Source organism: Electrona antarctica, assembly GCF_951216825.1.
Source record: "Electrona antarctica genome assembly, chromosome: 16".
Taxonomy (NCBI): domain Eukaryota; kingdom Metazoa; phylum Chordata; class Actinopteri; order Myctophiformes; family Myctophidae; genus Electrona; species Electrona antarctica.
In genome coordinates this window covers 4,369,065-4,387,809 of record NC_136797.1, presented here as the reverse complement: position 1 = coordinate 4,387,809, position 18,745 = coordinate 4,369,065, and the positions used below count along the sequence as shown (strand labels likewise).

The window sequence follows — 18,745 nt, the reverse complement described above, 5'->3', positions numbered from 1 at the left end:
ATGGGTGAATGGGTGGATGGGTGGGTGAATGGGTGGATGGGTGAATGGACGGATGGGTGAATGGGTGGACGGATGGGTGAATGGGTGGATGGGTGAATGGACGGATGGGTGAATGGGTGGATGGGTGAATGGGTGGATGGGTGGGTGGACGGATGGGTGAATGGGTGGATGGGTGAATGGACGGATGGGTGAATGGGTGGACGGATGGGTGGATGGGTGGGTGAATGGGTGGATGGGTGAATGGGTGGGTGGACGGATGGGTGAATGGGTGGATGGGTGAATGGGTGGATGGGTGAATGGACGGATGGGTGAATGGACGGATGGGTGAATGGACGGATGGGTGAATGGACGGATGGGTGAATGGACGGATGGGTGAATGGGTGGATGGGTGAATGGACGGATGGGTGAATGGGCGGATGGGTGAATGGACGGATGGGTGAATGGACGGATGGGTGAATGGACGGATGGGTGAATGGGTGGATGGGTGAATGGACGGATGGGTGAATGGGCGGATGGGTGAATGGACGGATGGGTGAATGGACGGATGGGTGAATGGACGGATGGGTGAATGGGTGGATGGGTGAATGGACGGATGGGTGAATGGACGGATGGGTGAATGGGTGGATGGGTGAATGGACGGATGGGTGAATGGGTGGATGGGTGGTTGGGTGGGGGACGGAGAGGGAGACATTGGTGGTCAACGCGGTTCATCGTTGAGGACTATGTGTATGTAGTTGTGCTGGTGTTACGTGCTGGACATGTTCAAGCTCACAACACATTGTGTTGTGAGCTTGTAGATCTGCTAATGTTTGTGTGCATTGCACAGCCAAGCGTACAGGTGCATTTAAAAATAAACACAGATTGTGTCATTCATAAAGTGAAACTTTTCTTATCTTTGATCTTATTTAATGTTGATGAAGCAAAAATGCAGTATGATCACAATTATATATACATATACATATACACACACTCCAACTCAAACATTCATTTTGGAAATAAAAATGAAATACATATTATATGAGCGATACGTACAGCTGAAATGAGCCCCTGAGACCACTGTCCATCATCCACAGCGTTGGCAGGACAGGCGCCCACCTGGTGAAGAGAGAGAGAGAGAGAGAGAGAGAGAGAGAGAGAGGACACACGGGTTAGAAAGGTTCCTCAAAGTCACCCTGCCTCCCCCTAAAGACATAAAGGTTCCTCAAAGTCACCCTGCCTCCCCCTAAAGACATAAAGGTTCCTCAAAGTCACCCTGCCTCCCCCTAAAGACATTATAAAGGTTCCTCAAAGTCACCCTGCCTCCCCCTAAAGACATAAAGGTTCCTCAAAGTCACCCTGCCTCCCCCTAAAAACATTATAAAGGTTCCTCAAAGTCACCCTGCCTCCCCCTAAAAACATTATAAAGGTTCCTCAAAGTCACCCTGCCTCCCCCTAAAGACATTATAAAGGTTCCTCAAAGTCACCCTGCCTCCCCCTAAAAACATTATAAAGGTTCCTCAAAGTCACCCTGCCACCCCCTAAAAACATTATAAAGGTTCCTCAAACTCACCCTGCATCCCCCTAAAAACATTATAAAGGTTCCTCAAAGTCACCCTGCCACCCCCTAAAAACATTATAAAGGTTCCTCAAAGTCACCCTGCCTCCCCCTAAAAACATTATAAAGGTTCCTCAAAGTCACCCTGCCTCCCCCTAAAAACATTATAAAGGTTCCTCAAAGTCACCCTGCCTCCCCTAAAAACATTATAAAGGTTCCTCAAAGTCACCCTGCCTCCCCCTAAAGACATTATAAAGGTTCCTCAAAGTCACCCTGCCTCCCCCTAAACACATTATAAAGGTTCCTCAAAGTCACCCTGCCTCCCCCTAAAAACATTATAAAGGTTCCTCAAAGTCACCCTGCCTCCCCTAAAAACATTATAAAGGTTCCTCAAAGTCACCCTGCCTCCCCCTAAAGACATTATAAAGGTTCCTCAAAGTCACCCTGCCTCCCCCTAAACACATTATAAAGGTTCCTCAAAGTCACCCTGCCTCCCCCTAAAAACATTATAAAGGTTCCTCAAAGTCACCCTGCCTCCCCCTAAAAACATTATAAAGGTTCCTCAAAGTCACCCTGCCTCCCCCTAAAGACATTATAAAGGTTCCTCAAAGTCACCCTGCCACCCCCTAAAGACATTATAAAGGTTCCTCAAAGTCACCCTGCCTCCCCCCAAATCACACATTACATTAGTGTTCATTTAAAAAGTTTCACTGACAAAAACTACATCAAAACTAAGCTATTGTGACTGAAGCCCAAACCACACCAATATGTCGAGACGCAACAAAACGGTCTTAGCGTTGGTTCCAGCAGTGCGATATGTACCTGAGGCTGTTGAGAGTAGACCCAGGTAGACCCAGGTCGACCCAGGTCGACCCAGGTCGACCCAGGTCGACCCAGGTAGACCCAGGTCGACCCAGGTAGACCCAGGTCGACCCAGGTCGACCCAGGTAGACCCAGGTCGACACAGGTAGACCCAGGTAGACCCAGGTCGACACAGGTCGACACAGGTAGACCCAGGTAGACACAAGTCGACCCAAGTGATTCAATTAGTTCAATTCAATGATTGCTTGCACTAGAGTACTTGAAGTATGGTACGTACCTTCCCCTGAGAGTACTTTATGTATGGTACGTACCTTCCCCTGCGCCACCAGCTCCCTCTGGGCGGCCGAGGCAGCTTTGACCAGCGCACTGGTCGCCGCCGCGATGGACTTTGCGGCTTCCAGGATCTGCTCCTCGAAGTTCAGGCTCTCGTCCGCTTCCTGTCCGCCCACGCCCCCAAAGAAGAGTCGAATATTTAGGAATTTGGCAAGACAATCTTATACCAAGACAATCTTATACCAAGACAATCTTATACCAAGACAATCTTATACTCTGTACCAAGACAATCTTATACCAAGACAATCTTATACCAAGACAATCTTATACTCTGTACCAAGACAATCTTATACCAAGACAATCTTATACCAAGACAATCTTATACCAAGACAATCTTATACCAAGACAATCTTATACTCTGTACCAAGACAATCTTATACCAAGACAATCTTATACCAAGACAATCTTATACCAAGACAATCTTATACTCTGTACCAAGACAATCTTATACCAAGACAATCTTATACTCTGTACCAAGACAATCTTATACCAAGACAATCTTATACCAAGACAATCTTATACCAAGACAATCTTATACTCTGTACCAAGACAATCTTATACTCTGTACCAAGACAATCTTATACCAAGACAATCTTATACCAAGACAATCTTATACCAAGACAATCTTATACCAAGACAATCTTATACTCTGTACCAAGACAATCTTATACCAAGACAATCTTATACCAAGACAATCTTATACCAAGACAATCGTATACTCTGTACCAAGACAATCTTATACCAAGACAATCTTATACCAAGACAATCTTATACTCTGTACCAAGACAATCTTATACCAAGACAATCTTATACCAAGACAATCTTATACTCTGTACCAAGACAATCTTATACCAAGACAATCTTATACTCTGTACCAAGACAATCTTATACCAAGACAATCTTATACTCTGTACCAAGACAATCTTATACCAAGACAATCTTATACTCTGTACCAAGACAATCTTATACCAAGACAATCTTATACCAAGACAATCTTATAACAAGAATCTTATAACAAGGACGACTTGCAGGTGTGAGATCAGAATAAGGAGTAAACGTGAACTCTGGTCAACGAACAACAAGGTACATCATAGAAGATAACTAGGTAATAATGAACCTAGTATCTGTCTACACAACATGCATCTAAATAACATTCTGTACATTAGAACATATAGTATACCAGGTCAAAAATAATGCATCCATCTTAAAAATGCAATCTAAATAACATTCTGTACATTAGAAAATATAGTATACCAGGTCAAAAATAATGCATCCATCTTAAAAACATGCAATCTAAATAACATTTTTTCAACAGACAGTAATGCATTTGAAATAAACGGAGATAGTTTGCTAATAAAAACCCACTTTCACTAGCTCCTCGACCACTCGCCCTACACACTTCCACTAGCTCCTCGACCACTCGCCCTACACACTTCCACTAGCTCCTCGACCACTCGCCCTACACACTTCCACTAGCTCCTCGACCACTCGCCCTACACACTTCCACTAGCTCCTCGACCACTCGCCCTACACACTTCCACTAGCTCCTCGACCACTCGCCCTACACACTTCCTCTAGCTCCTCACCACTCGCCCTACACACTTCCACTAGTTCCTCGACCACTCGCCCTACACACTTCCACTAGCTCCTCGACCACTCGCCCTACACACTTCCTCTAGCTCCTCACCACTCGCCCTACACACTTCCACTAGCTCCTCGACCACTCGCCCTACACACTTCCACTAGCTCCTCGACCACTCGCCCTACACACTTCCTCTAGCTCCTCACCACTCGCCCTACACACTTCCACTAGCTCCTCGACCACTCGCCCTACACACTTCCACTCGGTTTGAGCATAGATATATAAATAATAGAGACGGCACCGGGATTCCCCTCCCATCCAGTGCAGTCTCTATATCATATATCTATGCTCAAAGCAAGTGGAAGTGTGTTTTCACAAAGGGGGTCACCTCTGTGAAGACCCCTCCCCCACTCACCTTGGGTTTGGTCCTGGATCAACTATAAGCCCCTCCTGGGGGTCAACTATAAGCCCCTCCCTCCTGGGGGTCAACTATAAGCCCCTCCCTCCTGGGGGTCAACTATAAGCCCCTCCCTCCTGGGGGTCAACTATAAGCCCCTCCCTCCTGGGGTCAACTATAAGCCCCTCCCTCCTGGGGGTCAACTATAAGCCCCTCCCTCCTGGGGGGTCAACTATAAGCCCCTCCCTCTCACCTGGGTCAACTATAAGCCCCTCCCTCTCACCTGGGTCAACTATAAGCCCCTCCCTCTCTCTAAGCCCCTCCCCCTCACCTTGGGTTTGGTCCTGGGTCGGAGCAGCTCCAGCTTCCTGGCGGCGGCCTCGATGGCGGCGGCAGCGCCCAGCAGCTCGTTCTCGGCGATGACGGTAGGATCCGTGGGGTCCACCCACTCTGTCCCTGAAGCACAGCACAAACACAAAACACACAAACATGTTATTCAAAGCAACACTTAACCCCCCCGGCCGGTGCCATTTGATGCCTATTTTCAGATGTTTCTCCACGACCGATGACGCCTTCTTTTTTTAATATCAATTGATTACGGTTCACAACATGTGTCCTGTACGCGCTAATGACACTCACTTTTTTTCTCCTCCGGTGCGGTGGAGAAAAAAAATATCACACCTGTGTGAACCGAGTGGTGCAACTCCCCTCTCTCCCTGCCTCTCTCTCTCTGTCTGTGTAATTAGCAGGCAACAGTGCAACACTATCTCGCTCTCTGTTTCTGGCACAACAGCGCCACTTTTGCCCCTACTGCTACTCATAGTCACATAGGTGAGGACATACTCTAAGGGACGGACGGACATTGCTGTTCCTTGGATGGTTGCACTCCACTCAAAAAAAGAAAAACCTGTGGCCAGGTGTTGAACATTATAGAGCTAGATCGCTCATGCATCTGATCTGTCCAATGTGACTGTGAGGTCCAATGTGACTGTGAGGTCAATGTGTCCAATGTGACTGTGAGGTCCAATGTGACTGAGGTCCAATGTGTCCAATGTGACTGTGAGGTCCAATGTGTCCAATGTGACTGTGAGGTCCAATGTGACTGAGGTCCAATGTGTCCAATGTGACTGTGAGGTCCAATGTGACTGAGGTCCAATGTGTCCAATGTGACTGTGAGGTCCAATGTGTCCAATGTGACTGTGAGGTCCAATGTGACTGAGGTCCAATGTGTCCAATGTGACTGTGAGGTCCAATGTGTCCAATGTGACTGTGAGGTCAATGTGACTGTGAGGTCCAATGTGACTGTGAGGTCCAATGTGACTGTGAGGTCCAATGTGTCCAATGTGACTGTGAGGTCCAATGTGACTGTGAGGTCCAATGTGTCCAATGTGACTGTGAGGTCCAATGTGTCCAATGTGACTGTGAGGTCCAATGTGACTGTGAGGTCCAATGTGTCCAATGTGACTGAGGTCCAATGTGACTGTGAGGTCAATGTGTCCAATGTGACTGTGAGGTCCAATGTGTCCAATGTGACTGTGAGGTCCAATGTGACTGTGAGGTCCAATGTGTCCAATGTGACTGTGAGGTCCAATGTGTCCAATGTGACTGTGAGGTCCAATGTGACTGTGAGGTCCAATGTGTCCAATGTGACTGTGAGGTCCAATGTGTCCAATGTGACTGTGAGGTCAATGTGTCCAATGTGACTGTGAGGTCCAATGTGTCCAATGTGACTGTGAGGTCAATGTGTCCAATGTGACTGTGAGGTCCAATGTGTCCAATGTGACTGTGAGGTCAATGTGTCCAATGTGACTGTGAGGTCAATGTGTCCAATGTGACTGAGGTCCAATGTGACTGTGAGGTCAATGTGTCCAATGTGACTGAGGTCCAATGTGACTGTGAGGTCAATGTGTCCAATGTGACTGAGGTCCAATGTGACTGTGAGGTCAATGTGTCCAATGTGACTGTGAGGTCAATGTATCCAATGTGACTGTGAGGTCAATGTGTCCAATGTGACTGTGAGGTCCATGTCAAATAACCCATTTAGACCTGAGGTCGATTCTAGGAATGTCTTCTAAATCCTGACAGTTTTCTTGAAAAACCCTATGTTTCTATGTCAGTCGTTCTCATACATTTTCATGCCAAGGACCTCCAAAAATATATATGCAATTGGCCGCCGACCCACATCTGAAAATATGTTGTTCCAGGGACATCAACAGAATGTTGATGTCCGAGTGCCACGCTACGAGCTTGTAGATCTGCATTTTTCAACAGCTAAAGTATAACATAATGCTTAAAACACCAAAAGAGGTTCCCGCCCTGGATGGGATAAACAAACGTGTAAACGTCGTTATTTACCTTTCATGGCTTCCGCGGCTTGGATGAGTTCTGTGACGGAGCCGGCCACGCGTTTGGAGTAGTTGGACAGCTGCTGTTTGAGGTCGTGAGTCGGTTTCTGGATGATCTGGAGGGAACAGAGACAGACAGCAACATTTATCACACATCTATTCAGTGTAAACAACACGTCTTTATGCCGGTAAAGACTTGAGGTCATACTATACAGTGTGTGCGTGTGTTCCCAGCTGGTGCTCGTTGACGGTCGTAAATGTCAAGGCAATTATGTTTATAAACCGTCAAATAGGTCTATCCTACGGTAGCATATAACTGTATAGACATATATATTACTCATTAGTGTGCACAAATGTAATATATATAAATCTTTGATCACAAAATGCATTTTGAGAACCCACAGATTTTCCATGCGAAGCGTGCACGCTGTGACACACACACACACACACACACACACACACACACACACACACACACACACACACACACACACACACACACACACACACACACACACACACACACACACACACACACACACACACACACACACACACACACACACACACACACACACACACACACACACACACACACACACACACACACACGCTCCACTCAGTCCACTCCATAGACCGCTCTTGGTCTAATTGTCATGTTTTGCAGTTTTAATAATAAATGTACATGACAATACTGCAATACTGTACCGACACACAATGCCATATATACTGTGATCGTGAAAATAAGCCCTTATACACGTCATTACACTTTTTGGAACCGTTTCTCCCACCATTGAGCAATTGGTTATTAAGTATTTAACAAAAGTCATCAGGATTAACATTTGATTTGACTGAGAGCCTGCCATCGCGCAACCTCCAGCTTTTCACCAGAGGAGAAAAACTTTATTTTTTTTATCCGAAATGAGTTAATAGCACAGGCAGACTCTTCACTACTAACTCTTTTTTAAATGAGTTAATAGCACAGGCTGTTCACATACTAGAGCATGTCTGAAATAAGTGTCAGAGCTTAAACATGTAAATATGAAATAAATGCTTAAACATGTAGCTATGTGTAATGTTAAAGACCACAGAAGACATGTAAATATGAAATAAATGCTTAAACATGTAGCTATGTGTAATGTTAAAGACCACAGAAGACATGTAAATATGAAATAAATGCTTAAACATGTAGCTATGTGTAATGTTAAAGACCACAGAAGACATGTAAATATGAAATAAATGCTTAAACATGTAGCTAGGTGTAATGTTAGAGTCCACAGAAGACATGTAAATATGAAATAAATGCTTAAACATGTAGCTAGGTGTAATGTTAGAGTCCACAGAAGTGATCCTTTCAAGCCTGTTTTCTCAACTCGCTGTTTCTCTGCAAGACATTACTCTATAAGCCATATCTCCAAAACTGGTGGGTCAAACTGAACAACCAATATGTCAATTTGAAACAAAAAAACAAAAAAATCCAATGGCAGTCCCTCAGTCAAATGTAGTCACATATAAAGCTCTGTTTATCTAGAACCACATCTATTTTCCTAATTTATTTATCATTAGGGACCAAGAAGTCACGCAGTGACTTTGGTCACTCTTTGTTATTGTGTTTATTTTTCTTCTTCTTCTCCTTCTTCTCCTTCTCCTTCCGCCAAAAATAGCTGTTCTGACTGAATGGTGCAGTCGGTTTTCGCGAAACGCTGTAATCTGGTAGAGGGCCATGCCAAACGGTGAATATGCGAAGCCCAAGACGATTGGCCAAATGGTGGCGCTATAGCGCTCAATTTAAAATGCTAACTTTGAACGTGCATAGCTCATGAACCGTTTGACCGTTGGCAATGAAACTTTGATACCCATATGCGTCTCCTCGTGCTGAACAACTTTCGTGTTCTGACTTTTGACCTCTGACCTTTAGATCACCCGCCATTTTGAATTATATGATCAGTACTTTATTTTATTCTCCTTCCGCCAAAAATAGCTGTTCTGACTGAACCGTGCAGTCGGTTTGCGCAAAATTTGTCAACATGATAGAGGACCATGCCAAACGGTGACTATGCGAAGCCCATCATGATTGGCCAAATGGTGGCGCTATAGCACTCAATTGAAGCAAAACTTGCAAACTTGCAAACTTTGAACGTGCATATCTCATGAACCGTTTGACCGTTGGCAATGACACTTTGATGCACATATGTGTCTCCTCATGCCGAACAACTTCCTTGTTCTGACTTTTGACCTCTGACCTTTAGATCACCCGCCATTTTGAATTATTTGAAAAACAGTTCAAATGTAACTCCTCCCAGAATCTTTGCTCAAAATGCACGAAAACTTCTACACGTGAACTTTGGACCTATACGGACAAATAATCGTAACACATTTTTTCTAAGTGAAAAGATTAAGTTTTTATGAAGCAATGAAAATTGCTGTTTTGTGAATTTTTTTCTTCTGCCTCTAATACACACATATGCTTATGTCACTTAACTATGCGAAGCCCATCACAATTGGCCAAATGGTGGCGCTATAGCACTCAATTGATGCAAAACTTGCAAACTTGCAAACTTTGAACGTGCATATCTCATGAACCGTTTGACCGTTGGCAATGACACTTTGATACACATATGTGTCTCCTCATGCCCAACAACTTTCCTGTTCTGACTTTTGACCTCTGACCTTTAGATCACCCGCCATTTTGAATTATATGAAAAACAGTTCAAATGTAACTCCTCCCAGAATCTTTGCTCAAAATGCACGAAAACTTCTACACGTGAACTTTGGACATATACGGACAAATAATCGTAGCACATTTTTTCTAAGTGAAAAAATGAAGTTTTTATGAGCCAATGAAAATTGCGCGCGCACGCACACACACACACACACACACACTAAAGTTTATACTGAATGATGTTACTGTTTAGAATGAGTCAACTGACTGTGTCTGCATAGCTCAGTTGGTAGAGCTCTCGCCGTTGGACCACAAGGTTGTGTGTTCAAATCCCGGTAAAGACAACTCAGTGTATCCATTGTGTGCTGCAAGATTTGTGATGACTCAACTATATAAATATTGAAGTAGATTACATTTGACCCATCAGGCACTAGGACATGGCATCACAATAATAGAGATACTAGTAACTGAAATAGTGTAATAAGTCTCATAGTGTAATAGGTGTAATAAGTGTAATTGTGTAATATTGAAATAGTGTATTGAGTCAAATTTTTTAATAGTGTAATAAGTGTATTTAGTGTAATAGTGTAATAGTGTAATAGTAGTGTAATAGTGTAATAAGTGCAATGTGTAATACCGTACTGTACTGTACCATACTGTGCTGTACCGTATTGTACCATATGGTACTGTACTGTACTGTACTGTACTGTACTGTACTGTACTGTACTGTACTGTACTGTACTGTACTGCACCGTACTGTACTGTACTGCACCATACTGTACTGTACCATACTGTACCATACTGTACCGTACTGTACCGTACCGTACCGTACCGGGACATGTTATGAGCATGTAGATCTGCTAATTTCTAAAAGTCTGAGTACTTATGCTGAACTAACACTGAATGATTTTCCTGTTAACAATGGAGTAACTGATTGTCTCCGTGTAGCTCAGTCAGTCGAGCTCTTGCCCTTGGACCGCAAGGTTGTTGGTTCAAATCCAGGTACCAACAACTCAGCCTGTGAGTCTCATTTGTGCATATTGTTGAACGCCCTGTGGGCCATATCAGTGAGATCAATAACTTTAAAGACTGGTGTGATAATAGCCACCTTATGTTAAACTCCACAAAAACTAAAGAGATGATCTTCGATCCAAATCCATGGTTATGAACGATTGTCTGCCTAACACACACACGCATGCAGCCACGCACGCACGCACGCACGCACGCAGGCAGGCAGGCAGGCAGGCAGGCAGGCAGGCAGGCAGGCAGGCAGGCAGGCAGGCAGGCACGCACGCACACACACACACAAAGAGAAGTTTGTACGCACGCACGCACGCAAGCACGCACGCACGCACGCACGCACGCACGCACGCACGCACGCACGCACGCACGCACGCACGCACGCGCACACACACACACACACACACAAAGAGAAGTTTGTACGCACGCACGCAGGCATGCAGGCAGGCAGGCAGGCAGGCACGCAGGCAGGCAGGCAGGCAGGCAGGCACGCAGGCACGCACGCACGCACGCACACTTTAACTGTGCGTGAAAACACACTGTAGTAATGGATAAAGACATGCCCAAAATGAGGACACACCTTCTTGTTACCAAATCACTGAATGGTTTTACTGTTTACAATATAGTCACTGATTGTCTCTGTGTTGGTCAGTCAGTAGAGCTCCCGCCTTCGGCCCACAAGGTTGCGAGTTCAAATCCCGGTACCGACAACTCAGCTCTTCAGTCTCATTTGTGCATGTTGTTCTCATTGCGCATTGATTGTTCTTCTTCTATCTTGGTCCCGCTTTATTGCTGCTTGCAGCTATATTTAGGGACCAAGAAGTCACGCAGTGACTTTGGTCACTCTTTGTTTTTGTGTTTATTTTTCTTCTCCTTCTTCTTCTCCTTCTTCTCCTTCCGCCAAAAATAGCTGTTCTGACTGAATGGTGCAGTCGGTTTTCGTGAAACGCGGTAATCTGGTAGAGGGCCATGCCAAACGGTGAATATGCGACGCCCAAGACGATTGGCCAAATGGTGGCGCTATAGCGCTCAATTGAAAATGCTAACTTTGAACGTGCATAGCTCATGAACCGTTTGACTGTTGGCAATGAAACTTTGATACCCATATGCGTCGCCTCATGCTGAACAACTTTCGTGTTCTGACTTTTGACCTCTGACCTTTAGATCACCCGCCATTTTGAATTATATGATCAGTACTTTATTTTATTCTCCTTCTGCCAAAAATAGCTGTTCTGACTGAACCGTGCAGTCGGTTTGCGCAAAACTTGTCAACATGATAGAGGACCATGCCAAACGGTGACTATGTGAAGCCCATCATGATTGGCCAAATGGTGGCGCTATAGCACTCAATTGATGCAAAACTTGCAAAACTTGCAAACTTTGAACGTGCATATCTCATGAACCGTTTGACCGTTGGCAATGACACTTTGATACACATATGTGTCTCCTCATGCCGAACAACTTCCGAGTTCTGACTTTTGACCTCTGACCTTTAGATCACCCGCCATTTTGAATTATTTGAAAAACAGTTCAAATGTAACTCCTCCCAGAATCTTTGCTCAAAATGCACGAAAACTTCTACACGTGAACTTTGGACCTATACGGACAAATAATCGTAGCACATTTTTGTTAAGTGAAAAAATGAAGTTTTTATGAGCCAATGAAAATTGCTGTTTTGTGAAAATTATTCTTCTGCCTCTAATACACACACATGCTTATGTCACTTTACTATGCGAAGCCCATCACGATTGGCCAAATGGTGGCGCTATAGCACTCAATTGATGCAAAACTTGCAAACTTGCAAACTTTGAACGTGCATATCTCATGAACCGTTTGACCGTTGGCAATGACACTTTGATACACATATGTGTCTCCTCATGCCCAACAACTTTCGTGTTCTGACTTTTGACCTCTGACCTTTAGATCACCCGCCATTTTGAATTATATGAAAAACAGTTCAAATGTAACTCCTCCCAGAATCTTTGCTCAAAATGCACGAAAACTTCTACACGTGAACTTTGGACCGATACGGACAAATAATCGTAGCACATTTTTTCTAAGTGAAAAAATGAAGTTTTTATGAGCCAATGAAAATTGCGCGCGCACGCACACACACAAACACACACACACTAAAGTTTATACTGAATGATGTTACTGTTTAGAATGAGTCAACTGACTGTGTCTGCATAGCTCAGTTGGTAGAGCTCTCGCCGTTGGACCACAAGGTTGTGTGTTCAAATCCGGGCAAAGACAACTCAGTGTATGCATTGTGTGCTGCAAGATTTGTGATGACTATAGAAATATTGAAGTAGATTACATTTGACCCATCAGGCACTAGGACATGGCATCACAATAATAGAGATACTAGTAACTGAAATCGTGTAATAAGTGTATTTAGTGTAATAGTGTAATAAGTCTAATTTTTTTTCACTGCCTACACAAATTACTGTAGAAGTCAGCCTAACAACTACATCTTGAAATTATCTGAAGACACTGTATAGTCAGCCTGATGAGGGCTGTTGAACGCCCTGTGGGCTATATCAGTGAGATCAATAACTTTAAAGACTGGTGTGATAATAGCCACCTTATGTTAAACACCACAAAAACTAAAGAGATGATCTTCAATCCAAATCCATGGTTATGAACGATTGTCTGCCTAACACACACACGCATGCAGCCACGCACGCACGCACGCACGCACGCACGCACGCACGCACGCACGCAGGCAGGCAGAGGCAGGCAGGCAGGCAGGCAGGCAGGCAGGCAGGCAGGCAGGCAGGCAGTCAGGTAGGCAGGCAGGCAGGCAGGCAGGCACGCACACACGCACACACACACACACACATGCAGCCACGCGCGCACGCGCACACACACACGCATGCAGCCACGCATGCCACACGCATGCCACGCACGCGCACACACACACACACACACACACACTTTAACTGTGCGTGAAAACACACTGTAGTAATGGATAAAGACATGCCCAAAATGAGGACACACCTTCTTGTTACCAAATCACTGAAGGGTTTTCCTGTTTACAATGTAGTCACTGATTGTCTCTGTGTAGCTCAATCAGTAGAGCTCCCGCCTTCGGTCCACAAGGTCGCGAGTTCAAATCCCGGTACCGACAACTCAGCTCTTCAGTCTCGTTTGTGCATGTTGTTCTTATTGCTCATTGTTCTTCTTCTATCTTGGTCCCGCTTTATCGCTGCTTGCAGCTATATTTAGGGACCAAGAAGTCACGCAGTGACTTTGGTCACTATTTGTTTTTGTGTTTATTTTTCTTCTTCTTCTCCTTCTCCTTCTTCTTCTTCTTCTTCCGCCAAAAATAGCTGTTCTGACTGAATGGTGCAGTCGGTTTTCGCGAAACGCGGTAATCTGGTAGAGGGCCATGCCAAACGGTGAATATGCGACGCCCAAGACCATTGGCCAAATGGTGGCGCTATAGTGCTCAATTTAAAATGCTAACTTTGAACGTGCATAGCTCATGAACCGTTTGACCGTTGGCAATGACACTTTGATACCCATATGCGTCTCCTCGTGCTGAACAACTTTCGTGTTCTGACTTTTGACCTCTGACCTTTAGATCACCCGCCATTTTGAATTATATGATCAGTACTTTATTTTATTCTCCTTCTGCCAAAAATAGCTGTTCTGACTGAACCGTGCAGTCGGTTTGCGCAAAACTTGTCAACATGATAGAGGACCATGCCAAACGGTGACTATGTGAAGCCCATCATGATTGGCCAAATGGTGGCGCTATAGCACTCAATTGATGCAAAACTTGCAAAACTTGCAAACTTTGAACGTGCATATCTCATGAACCGTTTGACCGTTGGCAATGACACTTTGATACACATATGTGTCTCCTCATGCCGAACAACTTCCGAGTTCTGACTTTTGACCTCTGACCTTTAGATCACCCGCCATTTTGAATTATTTGAAAAACAGTTCAAATGTAACTCCTCCCAGAATCTTTGCTCAAAATGCACGAAAACTTCTACACGTGAACTTTGGACCTATACGGACAAATAATCGTAGCACATTTTTGTTAAGTGAAAAAATGAAGTTTTTATGAGCCAATGAAAATTGCTGTTTTGTGAAAATTATTCTTCTGCCTCTAATACACACACATGCTTATGTCACTTTACTATGCGAAGCCCATCATGATTGGCCAAATGGTGGCGCTATAGCACTCAATTGATGCAAAACTTGCAAACTTGCAAACTTTGAACGTGCATATCTCATGAACCGTTTGACCGTTGGCAATGACACTTTGATACACATATGTGTCTCCTCATGCCGAACAACTTTCGTGTTCTGACTTTTGACCTCTGACCTTTAGATCACCCGCCATTTTGAATTATATGAAAAACAGTTAAAATGTAACGTCTCCCAGAATCTTTGCTCAAAATGCACGAAAACTTCTACACGTGAACTTTGGACATATACGGACAAATAATCGTAGCACATTTTTTCTAAGTGAAAAAATGAAGTTTTTATGAGCCAATGAAAATTGCGCGCGCACGCACACACACACACACACACACACACACACACTAAAGTTTGAGTACTTATGCTGAACAAACACTGAATGATTTTCCTGTTAACAATGGAGTAACTGATTGTCTCCATGTAGCTCAGTCAGTCGAGCTCTTGCCCTTGGACCGCAAGGTTGTGTGTTCAAATCCAGCTACTGACAACTCAGCTTGTCAGTCTTATTTGTACATATTGTTGAACGCCCTGTGGGCTATATCAGTGAGATCAATAACTTTAAAGACTGGTGTTATAATAGCCACCTTATGTTAAACACCACAAAAACTAAAGAGATGATCTTCAATCCAAATCCATGGTTATGAACGATTGTCTGCCTAACACACACACGCATGCAGCCACGCACGCATGCAGCCACGCACGCACGCACGCACGCACGCACGCACGCACGCACGCAGGCAGGGGCAGGCAGGCAGGCAGGCAGGCAGGCAGGCAGGCAGGCAGGCAGGCAGGCAGGCAGGCAGGCAAGCAGGCAGGCAGGCAGGCAGGCAGGCAGGCCGGCACGCACGCACGCACGCACGCACGCACGCACGCACACACACACACACACACACAAGACATGCCTAAAATGAGGACACACCTTCTTGTTACCAAATCACTAAATGGTTTTACTGTTTACAATATAGTCACTGATTGTCTCTGTGTAGGTCAGTCAGTAGAGCTCCCGCCTTAGGTCCACAAGGTTGCGAGTTCAAATCCCGGTACCGACAACTCAGCTCGTCAGTCTCATTTGTGCGTGTTGTTCTTATTGCGCATTGTTCTTCTTCTATCTTGGTCCCGCTTTATCGCTGCTTGCAGCTATATTTATTATTATTATTATCATCATTTCCTGCATGCTGTACACCACTCCAACACATGAAACCGTGCGTACCGTTATTAGACCCGTCACAATTATTATACAACTGGCTGGTCCCAAACATTTGACATCAGCACAATTATTTGTTCATACAGTAAAGTCAGAAATGAGTGAAAACAGCCGATCTACAACACTGTGCTCTGAGCATGTACTGTAGATGGGCTATTTTCACCATTTCACTAGGTTTTTCAAAGTATACAAATCACTAAATATAACGGCCTGGTTTGGCCAGAATTATACTTTTTAGCTTTTTTTGGTACCAGTCAGGCATTTCTTTGTATATTCAAGTCATTCGTCATAACTGCCCGGCCCCATAAATGTTTGCAAAGCGGGCACGCCACACGGTGCACCAGGGCTGGTGCACCGTGTGGCGTGCACGCTGCTATTAACCTCACGCACACATCTCACAGCCCTGGTGCACCGTGTGGTGTGCACGCTGCTATTAACCTCACGCACACATCTCACAGCCCTGGTGCACCGTGTGGTGTGCACGCTGCTATTAACATCACGCACACATCTCACAGCCCTGGTGCACCGTGTGGCGTGCACGCTGCTATTAACCTCACGCACACATCTGGTGCACCGTGTGGCGTGCACGCTGCTATTAACCTCACGCACACATCTGGTGCACCGTGTGGCGTGCACGCTGCTATTAACCTCACGCACACATCTGGTGCACCGTGTGGCGTGCACGCTGCTATTAACCTCACGCACACATCTGGTGCACCGTGTGGCGTGCACGCTGCTATTAACCTCACGCACACATCTGGTGCACCGTGTGGCGTGCACGCTGATATTAACCTCACACACACATCTCACATGCACTTAGAAAACCCGCCGAGTGTTAATTTCACTGCCTGTGAGGATTAATGCGCGACCGACGGCTTTTAAAAGTCACACGCCAACAAACCAACCTGAAACCCACGCGTTAATACGAAGACAAGCGCTTGGCACGAGCACTGCTTGTCTTGTCAGGTTATAAAAAGTCATGCTGAGGCCATCAATCCCATATACGAGCTGGGTGTTATTATACGCAGAGTAGCGATAGCCTGTGATATGCTATCCTCTCCGTGTTGGGGGGAGGGGGGTGGGGGCGGAGGGGGGTGCTGCGACTAGGCATTTCCGGCTGACACTCACTCACTCACGAACGAACACCGATGCAGGCTGTTGCACTTGTTCAGGTCAATCACACAGACTCACCGGCTAGGAGCCACCCACCGGCGGTGAGGGGACCGTGACGAGGGGGGGGGGGGGGCACAAAAAATAGCAAGTAATCAACTTTGACAAGAGACTGTGGAACGGTGCCCCCCACAGAAAGGCTTACGGACGTGGAGCATGGTAAATGGTGCATTTATATAGCGCTTTTTCTTCTTTACATAGATTGTGCATTACATTCACCCATTCACACACACACCAAAGGCACCAAAATGCACATCGGCAGCGAATTAGGGGTTCAGGGTCTTGCTCAAGGACACTAACTCTGGGGGAGCCCCACAGGGATCGAACCGGGAACCTCGTTGCTCTACCGGCCACTCTACCCCTTAGCCGCTGTACCGCCTATAATGATAAGAGTTTCATTATGAATTTGAATAATCACTTTCAACGTAACCTCGCGTCACCAGGCGTGTCACAGGGAGGAAGGCCTTTTTGAGTATTCATTCCAAACCGGATCCGTTGTGATCCGGTCTTCGAGGCCCAGCGGATCCCAAAACCTTTGAGCTGAAGACCCTAAAGAAAGGGTTGATCTTCTCCCTGCGAGCAAAACTATAACGCAAATAGCAGACCACCGTTTGTGGAAAGTTCCGTTTTCTTCATGCGTATTTTAATTGCTAAGGGAGTAGGCCTGTTTTTGTGTCCCATTTATTTGATTTTATCTTTTGAAATAATTAAAAAATATATATATATATAGAAAATGAAAAGGGACCTTACTCCCCTAGAAATGAAAAGGGACCTTACTCCCCTAGAAATGAAAAGGGACCTTACTCCCCTAGAAATGAAAAGGGACCTTACTCCCCTAGAAATGAAAAGGGACCTTACTCCCCTAGAAATGAAAAGGGACCTTACTCCCCTAGAAATGAAAAGGGACCTTACTCCCCTAGAAATGAAAAGGGACCTTACTCCCCTAGAAATGAAAAGGGACCTTACTCCCCTAGAAATGAAAAGGGACCTTACTCCCCTAGAAATGAAAAGGGACCTTACTCCCCTAGAAATGAAAAGGGACCTTACTCCCCTAGAAATGAAAAGGGACCTTACTCCCCTAGAAATGAAAAGGGACCTTACTCCCCTAGAAATGAAAAGGGACCTTACTCCCCTAGAAATGAAAAGGGACCTTACTCCCCTAGAAATGAAAAGGGACCTTACTCCCCTAGAAATGAAAAGGGACCTTACTCCCCTAGAAATGAAAAGGGACCTTACTCCCCTAGAAATGAAAAGGGACCTTACTCCCCTAGAAATGAAAAGGGACCTTACTCCCCTAGAAATGAAAAGGGACCTTACTCCCCTAGAAATGAAAAGGGACCTTACTCCCCTAGAAATGAAAAGGGACCTTACTCCCCTAGAAATGAAAAGGGACCTTACTCCCCTAGAAATGAAAAGGGACCTTACTCCCCTAGAAATGAAAAGGGACCTTACCCCCTAGAA

General features: G+C 45.2%; 1 protein-coding gene across 1 annotated transcript in view; it reads right to left on the bottom strand.

The window, feature by feature from the left end:
- Nucleotides 1–18,745, bottom strand: part of LOC306940293 (talin-1-like) — a gene marked incomplete at its 5' end in the record, with an annotated part of 110,410 nt that overhangs the window by 12,156 nt on the left and 79,509 nt on the right. The window contains 4 exons of the mRNA XM_079525314.1: nucleotides 1,033–1,095; nucleotides 2,668–2,793; nucleotides 5,000–5,124; nucleotides 7,024–7,129. Of these exons, the coding sequence (XP_079381440.1) occupies nucleotides 1,033–1,095; nucleotides 2,668–2,793; nucleotides 5,000–5,124; nucleotides 7,024–7,129 (420 nt within the window). The remainder of the gene's footprint in view (nucleotides 1–1,032; nucleotides 1,096–2,667; nucleotides 2,794–4,999; nucleotides 5,125–7,023; nucleotides 7,130–18,745) is intronic.